General features: G+C 44.7%; 1 protein-coding gene across 5 annotated transcripts in view; it reads right to left on the bottom strand.

The window, feature by feature from the left end:
• The window catches only part of cfap46 (cilia and flagella associated protein 46), a 44700-nt gene that overhangs the window by 24780 nt on the left and 6808 nt on the right, over positions 1–13112 (bottom strand). Inside the window, exons 12-27 of one of the 5 annotated variants that reach the window (XM_078104647.1) lie at positions 12685–12910; positions 12342–12459; positions 10503–10632; positions 9825–9949; positions 9576–9676; positions 8282–8394; positions 7373–7585; positions 6418–6619; positions 4268–4417; positions 2752–2916; positions 1955–2136; positions 1489–1620; positions 1197–1359; positions 913–985; positions 454–589; positions 138–321 (exon numbers count right to left, since the gene is read on the bottom strand). In XM_078104647.1, coding sequence (XP_077960773.1) covers positions 138–321; positions 454–589; positions 913–985; positions 1197–1359; positions 1489–1620; positions 1955–2136; positions 2752–2916; positions 4268–4417; positions 6418–6619; positions 7373–7585; positions 8282–8394; positions 9576–9676; positions 9825–9949; positions 10503–10632; positions 12342–12459; positions 12685–12910 — 2413 coding nt within the window. The remainder of the gene's footprint in view (positions 1–137; positions 322–453; positions 590–912; positions 986–1196; positions 1360–1488; positions 1621–1954; positions 2137–2751; positions 2917–4267; positions 4418–6417; positions 6620–7372; positions 7586–8281; positions 8395–9575; positions 9677–9824; positions 9950–10502; positions 10633–12341; positions 12460–12684; positions 12911–13112) is intronic. The other 4 variants (XM_078104650.1, XM_078104648.1, XM_078104649.1 and 1 more) reach the window with 4 other exon arrangements.

Below are 13112 nucleotides of genomic sequence, written 5' to 3'. Positions count from 1 at the left end.
AAAATAAGTAAATAAAAAATGGGTAAACTTTGAGACTAGAATTTTCTAGTAGCACATTTCCAAGCATTATCAAACTTTATTAATCTGCTGATAAATCATGTGCGGGGAAATATACACAAATGGTGCCAGAACATTACCGAGAGTGAGGTGATGGACTTCTGGTAGCAGGTGAGCTGCTGGGTTATGGTGCCAGCACACAGCGCCATCTGGTGCCACATGAAGGAACTGCACTGCTCTCCTTGGCCTTGTAACATGGGCATGTCCATCAGCACACATTTCCCCAGGCGAGCTTTTACCAGTATTCTCTGCTTCAGAAGAGGTCTATCAAAACACAGAGGACAATACATATATATATATATATATATTTTTGTATATCTCCACCCGCCCAGTTACTCGCATATCTTTTCCATCTCCTTTGAGTTATTTTTTCATTTTGTTGTTATTTTTACTCACAGCTGGTGTCTGGTGCGAGGCGTGTCTGCGACAGCTTGGTCCAGCAGACGCAGCGCACTTCTCCAGTCCGTTTTATCAGTGTGGATGTGGAGCAACAAAATGTAGATTGCCGTTCTCAGGGAGAGCTCGTCTTCATCTACTCACATACATGCACATGAATTACATTTAAGATAGCTCATCTGTGTTATGTGGTTATGGGTTCACAATGCAATTATCAAGGTGAATCCCGGAAAGTCAGCTGTGTCGGGTTCAAATGGAAACGCCCCAGGTGCAGAAAGCCTAATTGTTTATTGGGAAGAGAATAACAATTCCCCGTTGCATCCATTATTTATAGTGTAGAGGTTCGTAGGCGGCCGATCAGATTCATAACAGGAAGCGAGAAAAAACGTGAAGCCAACTAAAAAAGATCAAACAAGAAATGTAATAACTGAACCATCTTAGGGTTCTTTTGCCACCCACCTGAGGCTTCATGTTTAGATCTCCCATGAGGCAGTTCGGTCAAGCTCAACAGGCCTTTCCCTTTGCCCGGTCTCTGAGAAAAGGAAAAGGATTAATACTTCAGTCACTACAAAGGGGATACTGCAGGATAGTGTTGTTGGTAGGGGTGGGTGTTTGATCGTACTCCAAGCTCAGAGAGCATTAACAAACACAATCCCTTCGCCCCCCTCATCTGTAAGCCCCGTCCACACCCAGAGCAAATAAAAACAGGCCTTCTATGGGTTAGAGTGAAGAAGGGTCCCTACGTCTGTTTGCTTTTTGGTTTTAATCAGAGCCGTCAGTATCTTCTCCAGGGGCTCTTGGAGCTGCCGTCGTTCTTCAGCAGTCTGCGTCAGGGGGAGGCATGCGTTCCAGTAGTGCCTGGCAGCTGCCACACACAGGGCTTGATTCTCTGCCTTCTCTGCGTTGCTGTGGACACAATAAGAAAGCAAGGGACATATAAGGTTGGTAAATAAAACATGTGGAGGGACCTGGCTGAGAGAACCTTTTGTAGATTCCCATGGCATCAGTTCTACATATTGTGACTGTAAACAGCACCTGACACTGGACAGAAGCACCTCCAGAGCCTCCCTGTAGGTGTGAAGATCTCCACTGGACTCGTGCACTAAACTCAAACCTCGCAAGCACCCGGCGCTGCTCAGCATCTCGTTCACCGCGGTCAGGCCGTACCTTAGGGATATGGGGAAATGGATTACCTGTCAAAGTCAAATCAATCAACCAAAATAAAAAATAAAACAATATAGAGAAAAAAAACTTTATGCAAGAAAATGGAAAGCAATGGTTGCTGCAATACTCTTGAAAATGCACAAGATGTCACTTGCTGCTCAGTGAGCTTTGGAAGTGAACATCTCACCCACTCTTTACACCCACCTACAGAGATATCCATAACAAAGCACACACATGTTGTGCCCATCTTTCAATGCAAAAAAAGGCCGATCCACTCCGGGCGTTTCTAAAAGGATCTTATTCTTGAAATCACTCATAAGGAGCATGCTACACTTACAGCACACAGGGCATGGCGTTAAGCCTTCTTGCTGCGGCTTCCTGCAGCTGCAGGGCGCTCTCGGTGCAGCGCAACACCAAGCTGTGGTCCTTGGCATGGTGGCAGCATGCAGCCAGCTGGCACCACACCTGCAGCTCCACCACGGCGTCAGTCCAGCTGCATCCAGACGCCATGCTCACCAGCTTTCAGGCCAAGGGAGTGAGAGTGGGGAGGGAAATGGGAGGAGGAGAGGGCGGGGGTGTTGGAAACGATTGAGAGAGACAAAAGAAAAGAGGCAATTAACTGAGAGAATTAAAGTAAGAGCGGTAAAAATACGGATGGGTAAAGTAATGCAGGCAGGGGATGGAGAACATTAGGAGTGAGTGGAAGGTGGAAAGGCAACGACTAAAGGAATACAAAAAGCAGAACGAAAAAGAAGAAAAGATCACAGGAGATGAATAGTAAGAGAAAAAAACAACTAGGACGGAGGAGAGATGTGAAGCAAATTTGGGAGGGAATCAGGAAAGGAAGGAATGGAACTAGATACTGTATGAGGGCAGCTACACAGGAGGGCAAAAAAAACAGAAGAGGAGGAAGTGAATGAACACAGTAAGGAAAGGAAGGAGGAGCGCTGAGGAGACATGGACACAGAGAGTGTGGAATAGGTCAGAAAGTCAGAAAGGGACTGAGGAGTGAAGGATTCTCCACAGGGTTGCAAAGCTTTGCTCCAGCCTTATTATCTAGGCAGCGACGGTACATGTTAAAAGATATTGACACATGATGAGAGGCAGACAGGGTCTGTGCGCTGCACGAGCCACCTCGGCATCTGCTGCTCCCATCTGGACGCCGGCGACTGTAGGAGAGGTACGTACTGACGACAGCCCGGGAACCGAGGACGGCAGATGCCTCGGGTTCCTGTTGCACCGGAGCATCTCCACTGCGACCAGCACGCGCGTCATCGATGACACCTCCTCGCTCGCGCACTGCGATACGGGGGAGGAGAACAATGCAGGCTGAGCAATGCGGTCCCCTGCTGAACACAATCCCCTAAGTTTAATTATATTAAGAAAAGGCGTACTCATTGCTTTGTTTTGCTAAGAAAACGTACATAAACCTGCAGTGAGATCATCGCATTGATAATTGATACATGTTTCCCAAAAACAAAGAGATGACCTTGTTAATAATCAATGACTTTCCGTTGAGTGGACAGTTAGGAGATGAATGATTGAATGAGATTCACAATAAAAACAACAAGAAAAAAAAAAACGTGTTAGCACTGCACTTGTTGATTTGCAATGGAGAAAACAAGCCTTGTGTAGCTGTTACTCAAAGCATCATGCAGAAGCTGAATTATGGTGACTCATTAAAGGACAAAGTGCTTTAAAAAACATTTCTGTTGGCCTGTAAAAAAACACACAAAATATGACAGACGCGTTACCCATTTGTGTTCACTCTTCTCTACAATTTTACAAAAAGGTTTTTTGTTAAATCTCAGACAACTACCATCCCTTCCAAGAAAAAACTGCAGGAGAATACAGAACAGAAAAGTCCTTCTCACAACACAAACGCTGCAGCACGGACAGGTTTCTGTTTCCGGCCACCATCAGCAGCAAAGCTGGGTGGAAGCCTTCCACCACGGCAAAGTGCAGCTGCAGGCCCGGGTAAACTTGTGTCGTAAACATATCCCAGGACTCCTGTGTTCCCCCTTATTGTCCATGTTTTTCCCCCTTAATATAAATCTGTTGATTTTCAACTAGTTTGAACTTATTCCATTCCTTTCAAATTATGTGTATAGGTGGCCAGTTCTGGTTTAAATTGACATGAATAGAGTCAGCATCCAGAATGAGCCAAAAAAGGAACTCAAATATTGTGCAAAACAGATAACCATCTGAATTCCAGTCCTTGGTTATGCTGATTAATGTGAATAATGTTAATCATTTACGTGTTCCAACACATGCAAACTAGCACCTGGCGGCTTGACACATACTGCACATTTCTAAAGAAGAACTTTGGGGCTCTAAAGACAGACTCATTTTAGCAAGAATAAGTATGTATAATAAGTATTTATGAAAACTGTAACTAGTGCAACAAAAACCTCATTATCTAGGACTTTTTGGGGGATTATCTACAGAGGCGGTTAAAACAGACATTTATTGACCCATTCACTAATATACTTCTCCAGGTGTAAGGCAGATAAAACAGATGTGCAGTCTATGGCTATAACTCTGCCATCCATTCAAATGATCTCGTAGAGTTACAAATCACGACGAATCGTCATGTAACAATGGAACAAAAATAACAATACTACTGCTAGCAGCCAGAACAGAGGGGTACCTCATCTTTGGTGTCCATCTTTGACCCAGTCTCCTGCGGCAGGAGCCTCTTGACCTGCACCCAGGTGGCCACCACCTGTTTCCTGGCTGCGATGGGGACGCTTCCCTCCGGAGTGTTACCGGCGGACAGGCGAAGGCCGTAGTCACACAGCTAAGTGGAGAAACCACAAAAATGAGCTTGCGCTCCGTCGGCTTGAAGGGCTCTGAAGGGTATTAGCGGTCTGAGAAGATCAACAGGTGGAGCGCGGCGTTAAAAATGAGGATCGCAGATAATCGTAAATGACATTTGAAATGTAAATGTGGATAAACTATTCTATCTATCTACAAGACTCTGCCGGCTGCCCCGCCCCTCTCGAGCTGGAGGCCTTCTGCCAGCGGCAGACACATACACAAAAGGTTCCAGGAAGACTGTCAGTTATTTATCAGAAATGCATTGCAAAGGATCCCTTTTATCTTTCCTCCAAAGAGGAAACAGACACGATGGAATTATTCACTGATAAAGTGCCTTTCATCCGGAGTGAGGGCTGACATTCATGCTGGATCATTTGAAGAGAAAAGGAGAAACAGAAATGGCGCTCAACACTGCAGCACAGCCTAAGAACAAAGACATCAGACAGCACAGACGCAGTCGTGGGAGCTACATGCGAGTGGTGCACGGCTGGGTAAGTACTGCCGTGCCATGGAGGGGTTCACAAATGGTACTTCCTCTTGATGCTGTGTTCCCCGCTACGAGCGGCGACGCTAAAACAGCAGCAACATTGTCACAGAGTGGAAGTGTCTCTCGGTTGCTCGTTGGCGTAGGTTTGGTGTTAAATAGCTCCTGGGAACTGACGGACGACATGTTTGTTTTTCTTTTAGGAATTGTAGTTGGATAAAAGCGGAAAGCAAAAGATTTGAGAAGTCAAGGTCAGCTAACCGAGTGCATCGGTTTGTAGCTGCACGGCGCCACTCTCTGGTGAAACTGTTGCTTTGTTGCTCATAGTGTGAACATCGCACGGGAGCGACTCCGCTTTACCCCTGTGATGCTGCTGAGCTGTGATGTCATACCGTATGGAGGAGGAATCAACTGGGAGGACTCGTAGGTCTTGCTTTCACGCTCAAATCAACAACTTCTGCCTTGAATGTTGTTTTTGTTTGCCAGGTAAGGTCTACCATCTGTTCTGCAACCATCCATAAAAGTATTTTATTTGTCATCCCTGTTCAGTTTTTCAAGGACACAATGGAATTACAGCCCCAAAGGTTCTTAGTTTTGTTCAACCCTATTATTTAAAGAACATTCTAGGTGTTATGGAGGATGTCATGTGTGATAGCTCCAAAATGACTTCACATTTTTCTATAAAACCCTTTAAGCAACTATTGTTTCATAATTAATAAAATTTGAAAGTAGCGTTGGGGACTGCGCCGTTTCCTCCTCCGTAGCCTTTGGGGAGCTTATTGAGTAGAACTGTACACGAGGACGTACATCACCGTCGGCCTCCGAAGAGTTGCCGGCGGGGAAAATCACACTTGCCGTGAAGATTCGACAAATTCCTTTGAAATACTACACACACTCCCGCCTGCTATTTTGTGAGATGCTGATCTGTTCTTAACTTTTCATATTGGGAAAAAAAAAATTCAACTTCAAACCAAAAATGTTTTGTTCTATTTTACTTTGTGATTAACAATAGAACCCACAAAGACCCCCCGGTTGTCATGATACACAATACCAGGAGATTTCTAAACCGCCTGAAACTCATTAATTGTTCTTTAGGATTTGATCAATAATGTATTCACCACAGATACTTTGGATAGAATTAGTGACTGAGCAACAGCCACCAAAGTCCCAGCAGATAATTGCCCTTTAAGTAGTTCTTGGCTTGTAGGCTTTTTAATCTATATGCAAATATGCTGATATAATTAATTGTTTTGCAAATTAATGCAGATTTAAAGACTGGACTTGTTTGCACATGTTGGCAAAAAAGTGTGTTTAGTGGTTAGTTTAAAAAGGAGATTTCCTCAGATCAAAGAGTAATGCTTTGATAACTGAACTGAAAATGAACAATAGCCAAAAATCCGTGGTGCGGACTATTGCATTCATTTATAAAACCATTTTGTTTTGTCATGCACCGCCACGCGCAGGAGCCCATTAGCTGCCCCCCACACCGAACATACCTCCGATGCCTTGCGGACATCCTGAAGGGCAGCGGGGTCCAAGAAACCCCCGTGGACGCCGGCAGCCTTCTCCCCGCCCCTCCCCTGTCTGCTCCTGGCCTTCTCTGCTGGGGGGGCTCGCTCGATGCCGTCTGGTCCGCACTGAGGCTGAATCAACCCGCGGGCCACGGCGTCGCAGAGCAGCACGAGCAGAGTGCGGTTCCTGAGCCACACAAAGAATGCTCCAAAGTGACGTCACCGAAAGAAACAGGACCGCAATTTGGGCTTGAAGGCCAAACGCGTACGCATTAGTTATCAGTTCAAATGATACTTTGAGTTTAAACTGAAAACTGACTGTTTTGCACAGCATTCAACTGAATGGTTGAGTTAATCTGTGGTTCACAACTTCTACCTCTTTTCTATTATTGAGTAACATTGACGCCCACTGACTGATGTTAGAACAACGTGTGAAACAAGAGATTTGGATGAATTTCAGGATATTCTTCTTTTTTTTTCTCTCCCTGACTCGTTGCCATCGTTCTATTACCTCTTTGGTTCTTTAATCGGTGTACTTTTTCTATTGCGACAGCGTGTGTTTAGGTTTTCATGACACGGTATTCATGGTAGTAAACCATGCAAGAAATAATTGTCTAGCTTGCAGTACATTGCAGTACATCAGGGTAGTAAACCTTGCAAGAAATAATTCTGTTTTAAAGGCCTCTTCACACCGGGGGAAAACATAAAAACGGCACAAAAATGCATAATACTCCTCCTTTTAGTTTGCAGTAAAGCTATTCATACAGTCAATACCATCATTAATACCATCAATGCCTTCATTTATGCATGTATGAAGGCTCAGACAAATCACCTCAGTCTGATAAGTAATATATATTGGCGTGCAAATTAAATCACACGAAAACAAACAATGTGTAAAAGCTTTGACAGCCCTATAACCTGTAAATAAAACCCAGCCTACCCGGTGAACTTGGATTTTTGGAGCATCGCCACAAGACTCTGGAAGGTGGGAAGCAGGCGTCGGTACTCGCCGGCTGCTAACAAGTGGCTGCTGTAGTTCCACAAGTAAATGGCGGCGTTTGCGACCAACCACGACTCGTCCATCTCGGCCCCGAGCTCCGCCGCCCGCAAGAAGTTAGAGGTGGCGAAAGCAGACAGAGCGTGGATCCAGTCTCTGGGAGAGAGACAGGTAGAGAGAGTGGGAAAGAGATGGCTATTATATACAGACACACACACACACACACACACACACACACAGGTCAGTTACATTTGCTGACCGGTTGCAGGGGAAAGAGGAACGTAAAAAACGTTATAATGAAGCTTTCAGCACCGATTTGTTTGAGCACCTGGTTAAAGCTCTCAGCCCACTTTATGCTACAATGCGCTGAAGTGCAGCGGAGCAGGTCTGCTGAATGCAATGAGTCACAAGCTTTGTGGTGGTTTTGCACAACATCTGTGCTGTACTAAACCTAATCACGTCATAAATAACGTTTGCAGCCTCGCGTAATTGAAGTGGGAATGCTTTCACCACTAGCGGTGATCATCTCCAATGAATTATGAAAGGTGTTTACTCTAAAAGACTAAAGCACAGCACTTCTATTTTCAAACCAGACTACAGTTGACTTTTCATTAAAGGGGTATTTGTTGTAATTATTTAAATAACATGTTCAACGCAACAATTGTATCAGCTTCAAACTTATTTCTGGAACCTGATAATTGAATATTTTAATGAGACAACATAATAGTTTAATTGCTTTACACTTAAATAATCAATCAATGAAATAATTCAAGTCAAAACATACCGAATCCATAGACAAAAGACATACAGTACAAAATACTAGTTCTATGATTGCAGCGTGTGTGTTTTCACCTGTAAACAACCCAGTGTGGATCCTCCTCAGAGACACGCAGCTCCCTCTGCACCGCGGGGACGACAGGGCCGTTAAGCTGGACTCCCTCTGTGAGCAGCTTTTGGACGGTGGCCTTGACAAGACGGAATACTTTCATTTCTCAACCACAGGAGATAATATTAAAGATGACTTCCCGTTTTGATTAATTCATCATGAAATGAGCAGAGAAAACCTCCCGCTGTGGGAATGACAGCTTCTCCAGAGACGGCTCAGCCGCTGCAGATCAAAGACAGATGAAACCACTGGTCTGCTTTTTACTCCAGCGGCAGAAAACTCAGGTAAAACAAAAGGAACCCGCCTTCATCATCATCATCATCATCATCACACTGATGTAGACGTATCTATTCATTTAATGAATTATGACCCCAATTCTAAAAAATGAAATAAATAAAAAAGCGTACCATGAAACACAGAGAGCTACATGAAAGGAGCAAGAACAGACGGCACAGCGCGACTCGGCTTATGACAAGGTCATGCAGTTGCTGTGGATAGTTTCCATTTTCTTCAAAGTGCTGTCAAGTTAACATCTCTATGGACTTAATACAGACTTGGAGCTGCAGGCTTGATGGGAAGCAGGATTACACAATGAGACAAGCTCATGAGACAAGCAGAACAATCTCTGACTCAAACAAATCAACAGCTACCTCGCGGGCGTGTTATAAATCCCATAATGCATGTTTACTAGTGCGAGCAGCCTCGTTTTACAAAAGGAGCTTAAAAAAAAGACACATCTGTTTTGTGACCTCGATAGAAAAAAAAAAGGTTTGAATTAAAAAGCTGGTAAGGACAAGGAAGTGCGAGCGCAGTCTTACCACTGCACATGGTATTAATGTGCATTCATTCTAATAACTGAAAAGAGACAAGAAGTTATGTGGTTGATCCAAAATAAAGAAGGTGTTTGTGTCCCTGGAAGATCCTCCGGGTGGTCTTTATTTCAAGACCATCTCCTGCTATTCATGGGCGGCATACTTTTCAGCAATGGTCATTCAGTGTATATAATTCCTCCTCTCTGCAAAGTCCATTTTAATTAGCAGGGGAAAGGTCCGCCACTCTGAAGCTCGTTTGAAATTGCCTTCACAGGAAACAATACAGTGCCCAAAAACACAAAATAAAGGCTTGAGTCTTGTAGTGTGAGTTAGCCACAATGCAGATGGGAACATGTGGGAGCTTTTCATCAGCTCTCTGCGTACGCGCAAGTGATGCAACCAGTTTATACCCAACACGAAAGGTGTGTTTCTGTTTGTCAGGACACACCTCAGCACTGATGAAGCGGACTTCGGCTAAAAGGCGCAGCAAGTCCCTCACGCAGGTTTGACTTCGATTGGCGCCGCTTCCTCCCTCCGAGGACCCGCCTCCTGAATCATACGGACAAAGCCGGTCACGGTAAGTCTCTCGAGGAAACCACTCCTCTCCCTCTTGTGTATACAACGATCTACCATGACTCTGACACTAGAGGAATATTTGTCATTTGGCCGTGAGTCTGACGACCGCTCATCGTCTTACCGTCAGTCTCGGACATTTTCCATCTCCCATCGTCATAAAGCAGACAGAAGCGACAGGCAGCTCGGCACACATCCCAAACCTCCTGTTTCCTGGCTGTCTTCACCAGAGTTGCCCACAGCTTCACTCTAAAGTAAAAAAAGAGTAAAAAAAAAAAAAAAAGAACACTTGAGAGATGATACCTCTTTAAACATGTGGAAGTGCAAAGCAGCACACTGGAAAATATTTAAGGTCAGGCTATGGGAAACTTTTCCTTTGGCGAATCCTCAATTCAAGCCTTGCCTTCTGCCGCCCATCAAGCTTCTACGGGCTTATGTGGACACTTTTTCACTGTAATGATATGGAAAGACAGGCAGCCTCGACTACGCTCTATGAATGTAATAGAAGGCTGTAGACTCCTACAGTCACTCAACGAGCTTAACGGTGGAGAGGATCGAAAGATCAAACATCCCTTAGTATGTAGTGTTCAGGGACAGCAGCGAGTAAGAAATCCAACCAGGCATAAAAAACCTACTAGAGCAGGCAATGCCCCAGCATGGTTCGTTCCTGGGAAGCCTGAGAGCTAAAATGAATTCCTCATAAAACTTTAATGTGGCTTTCACTTGTTTAGGAAAAACATACATGTGGAATCACAATTAATACATGTGGACTTAATAAAAACGTGCACACATACACACACACCTCTCCGTGTCATTTGTGTCATCTCCTTGTCTGGCAAGGTGTCCATCCAGCTTCTGCATGGCTGCAGAGTGATGCCGCGCCTTAGCAGAGAGCCGAGCCGCTGGTCCAGATCCAAGACTGCCTACGGGAACTGGACATTTGTTGGAAGACCAAATACATACATCGATCTTTATTGCTGCAACTGGCTCCGGCATTTCCTGTAAGTAATTATTCAATACACTGGCGAGTGTGCATAAAAACAGGGACCAAAGGATTCTTGAAACATTGAATAAATGTGCACTGATGTACGTCAGGACAATGTAATCCTTTCGAGGAAGTTACAAAATGTGCCTTATTATGACACTTCCTCACAGGAAAGCAACGACAACCAAGGAGCCACACAATTAAATGGCCCATTCCCAACACCCCCAACCCTTAAAAACAGCAACGTCAACGATGAGGTAATCATGTAGACGAGTAAGAAAATGAAAAAAGAAAAACTACACAGTGTTCTAGAGTTTGAGCCACAAATGCCTGCAGCAATATATACTACCCGACTAGAGGGTTTCAAAGAAGCTGGACGTCACCGTTCCTGCACGAGTCTCTGAGGTTCAACACACAACACTGTGCAGCAAAACAAACCACAATTAATTAAGACCCCTCGTTTAAAACGCGGCGGTTACATGTGGTCGTCGAGTGGATGCTGGAGGTTCATAGACAAAGCCATAGAGATGCCTCTACGGACCAAAGAGGGCCTTTGACTAAAGCCATCAGAAGGCTGGGGGGACGTCTTTGCTGGGTCACGAGAAGACTGGATGTTCATTTGATGCTGTGCGCCAGGAATAAGTGAGAGATTAAAGGAGCTCCCCGAGTTAAGGCGCCTGTGCTGTGCGATGCAGCGCACACCGCCAAGTCTCCGCAGTAAGAGACGTGGGAACACAAGCAGATTCTCTGGGAAGATTTTGCAAAACCAAAAGTCAATGCTGCTACTGAACTACTTGCCGGTCCAGACTTAAAGTCTAAAGACGGTGCACATTCATTTTGTTTTACGTGACGTTTGCTCAATTCTCCTTCATAATCAGGGCCTACTTCACCAAGATAGCAGCTCATCTCGCAATCAGTGCAAAAAAATGCTACATTCTCATTAAATGACTGAATCAAAGTTTCAAAAACATTTGCTAATGCCACATTACAATACCGAATTTGAATGTTTTATTATTCAATAGATTACAATGTGCCCTGATTTGTATGCTTAGCATTCGATTAATGCAAGAGGGATTTCCTCAGAGAAAAGGAAAAGAAAGACACAGAGAGAACAGAAGAGCGAGTGCAGAGATAGCCGAGCGAGAGGCAGACTGAGAGGTCATCGGACTGAGCGGCTGCTTCAGCAGAGATCTCAGAAGAGCAGGTGGAGAAAATGTTCCCCATGAATATCGTATCAAAACAGGCTCAAAGCATAAAATCAATCTACAGTCAATCAAATGTCGATGTCAAGTACGTTAAGTACGAAACCACCGGTGCCAACCTCTCAAAAAACAGTCTAGTAGTAAATGCGTGAGGGGGAAACGTCCCCTCACCCCAGAGAAGCGGTTCCTGGGGTACATCTCATGACATTAGTGTGTTTCCTTGTACAGAAGGGGCACAAAGATTAGGAATTTTGTGTGTTTTAAGATTATATATTGTGCAGTGTTCATATCTTCGATTTTTAAACAATGTCTTATACCATTGCACTGCGTTTACTGTTACACCCCCATCAGCTCCCCACATTCCTTCTACGTGTAACGTAAGGGCAATAAACAGGGTTTTTTGGGGTGTGATTTGTTATGTGTTAAGAAAGGACGGAAAAGGAGAAATGTGTACTTTTGTCTGTGTTGTCAGCATCCAGGACCATCTGGAAATGGTCAGGGGCCAAAAGCTGACCCACAGCGACCAGGATGGGGCGGCTGTCGGTTCCGTCTTGGGGCTTCATGTCTCTGGCCTGAAAAATATTAACGGATGAGTTGAAAGTCAGACTTATCCTGCAGCCATTACTCACAGTCACTTTGACTTTAAAAACCCTAAACCGTGCTACAGCTAAGTTCTCCTGCACAGCTGCAATGTAGGATTTCTGTTTATAACCCTAGAAAGTTGTCTCACGACTTGCTTTTACGGAACTAGTTGACTTTGCCGTGTTAAGGCCGTCTGAGGCTGATGGGCTGCAAACCTGCTGCATAAGCATATCGGCTCTATCCTCGGCCCGGGGAGGCGTGTGGTAGAGGGTGTCTCTGAGCTTCAGGAGGCGGACAGCTGACGACAGGCGCTCTCGTCGCGTCCCGTTATCCAGCAGCATGGCTTTCTGGAGGTGAGTCAGAGAAGCCTCGAGGCGCCCGTCCTCCTCTTCGATCAACGCCAGCTCCGAGTGGACTTGACAGCGCGTCTCCAGCAACGTGCTGGGAAAATAGTGTAAAAGAAAAAAAGACACTTCCTAAATAAAGTAGAATATTAAAGATGACTACAAATGTAATCTAATACCACAATTTGAAATCAGGAGACATGCTGCTAATGACTTCTACAGTAATTGAGATGCCCCTGGATAAATACCTGTGGCTCTCTGTCAATGTAAAATACTACAGGGAAAAAAAATAGTCCTGA

Source organism: Gasterosteus aculeatus, chromosome 6, assembly GCF_964276395.1.
Source record: "Gasterosteus aculeatus chromosome 6, fGasAcu3.hap1.1, whole genome shotgun sequence".
Classification (NCBI taxonomy): Eukaryota; Metazoa; Chordata; class Actinopteri; order Perciformes; family Gasterosteidae; genus Gasterosteus; species Gasterosteus aculeatus.
Note: the sequence above shows the minus strand (reverse complement) of the source record. Positions and strands in the feature narration are given on the sequence as shown.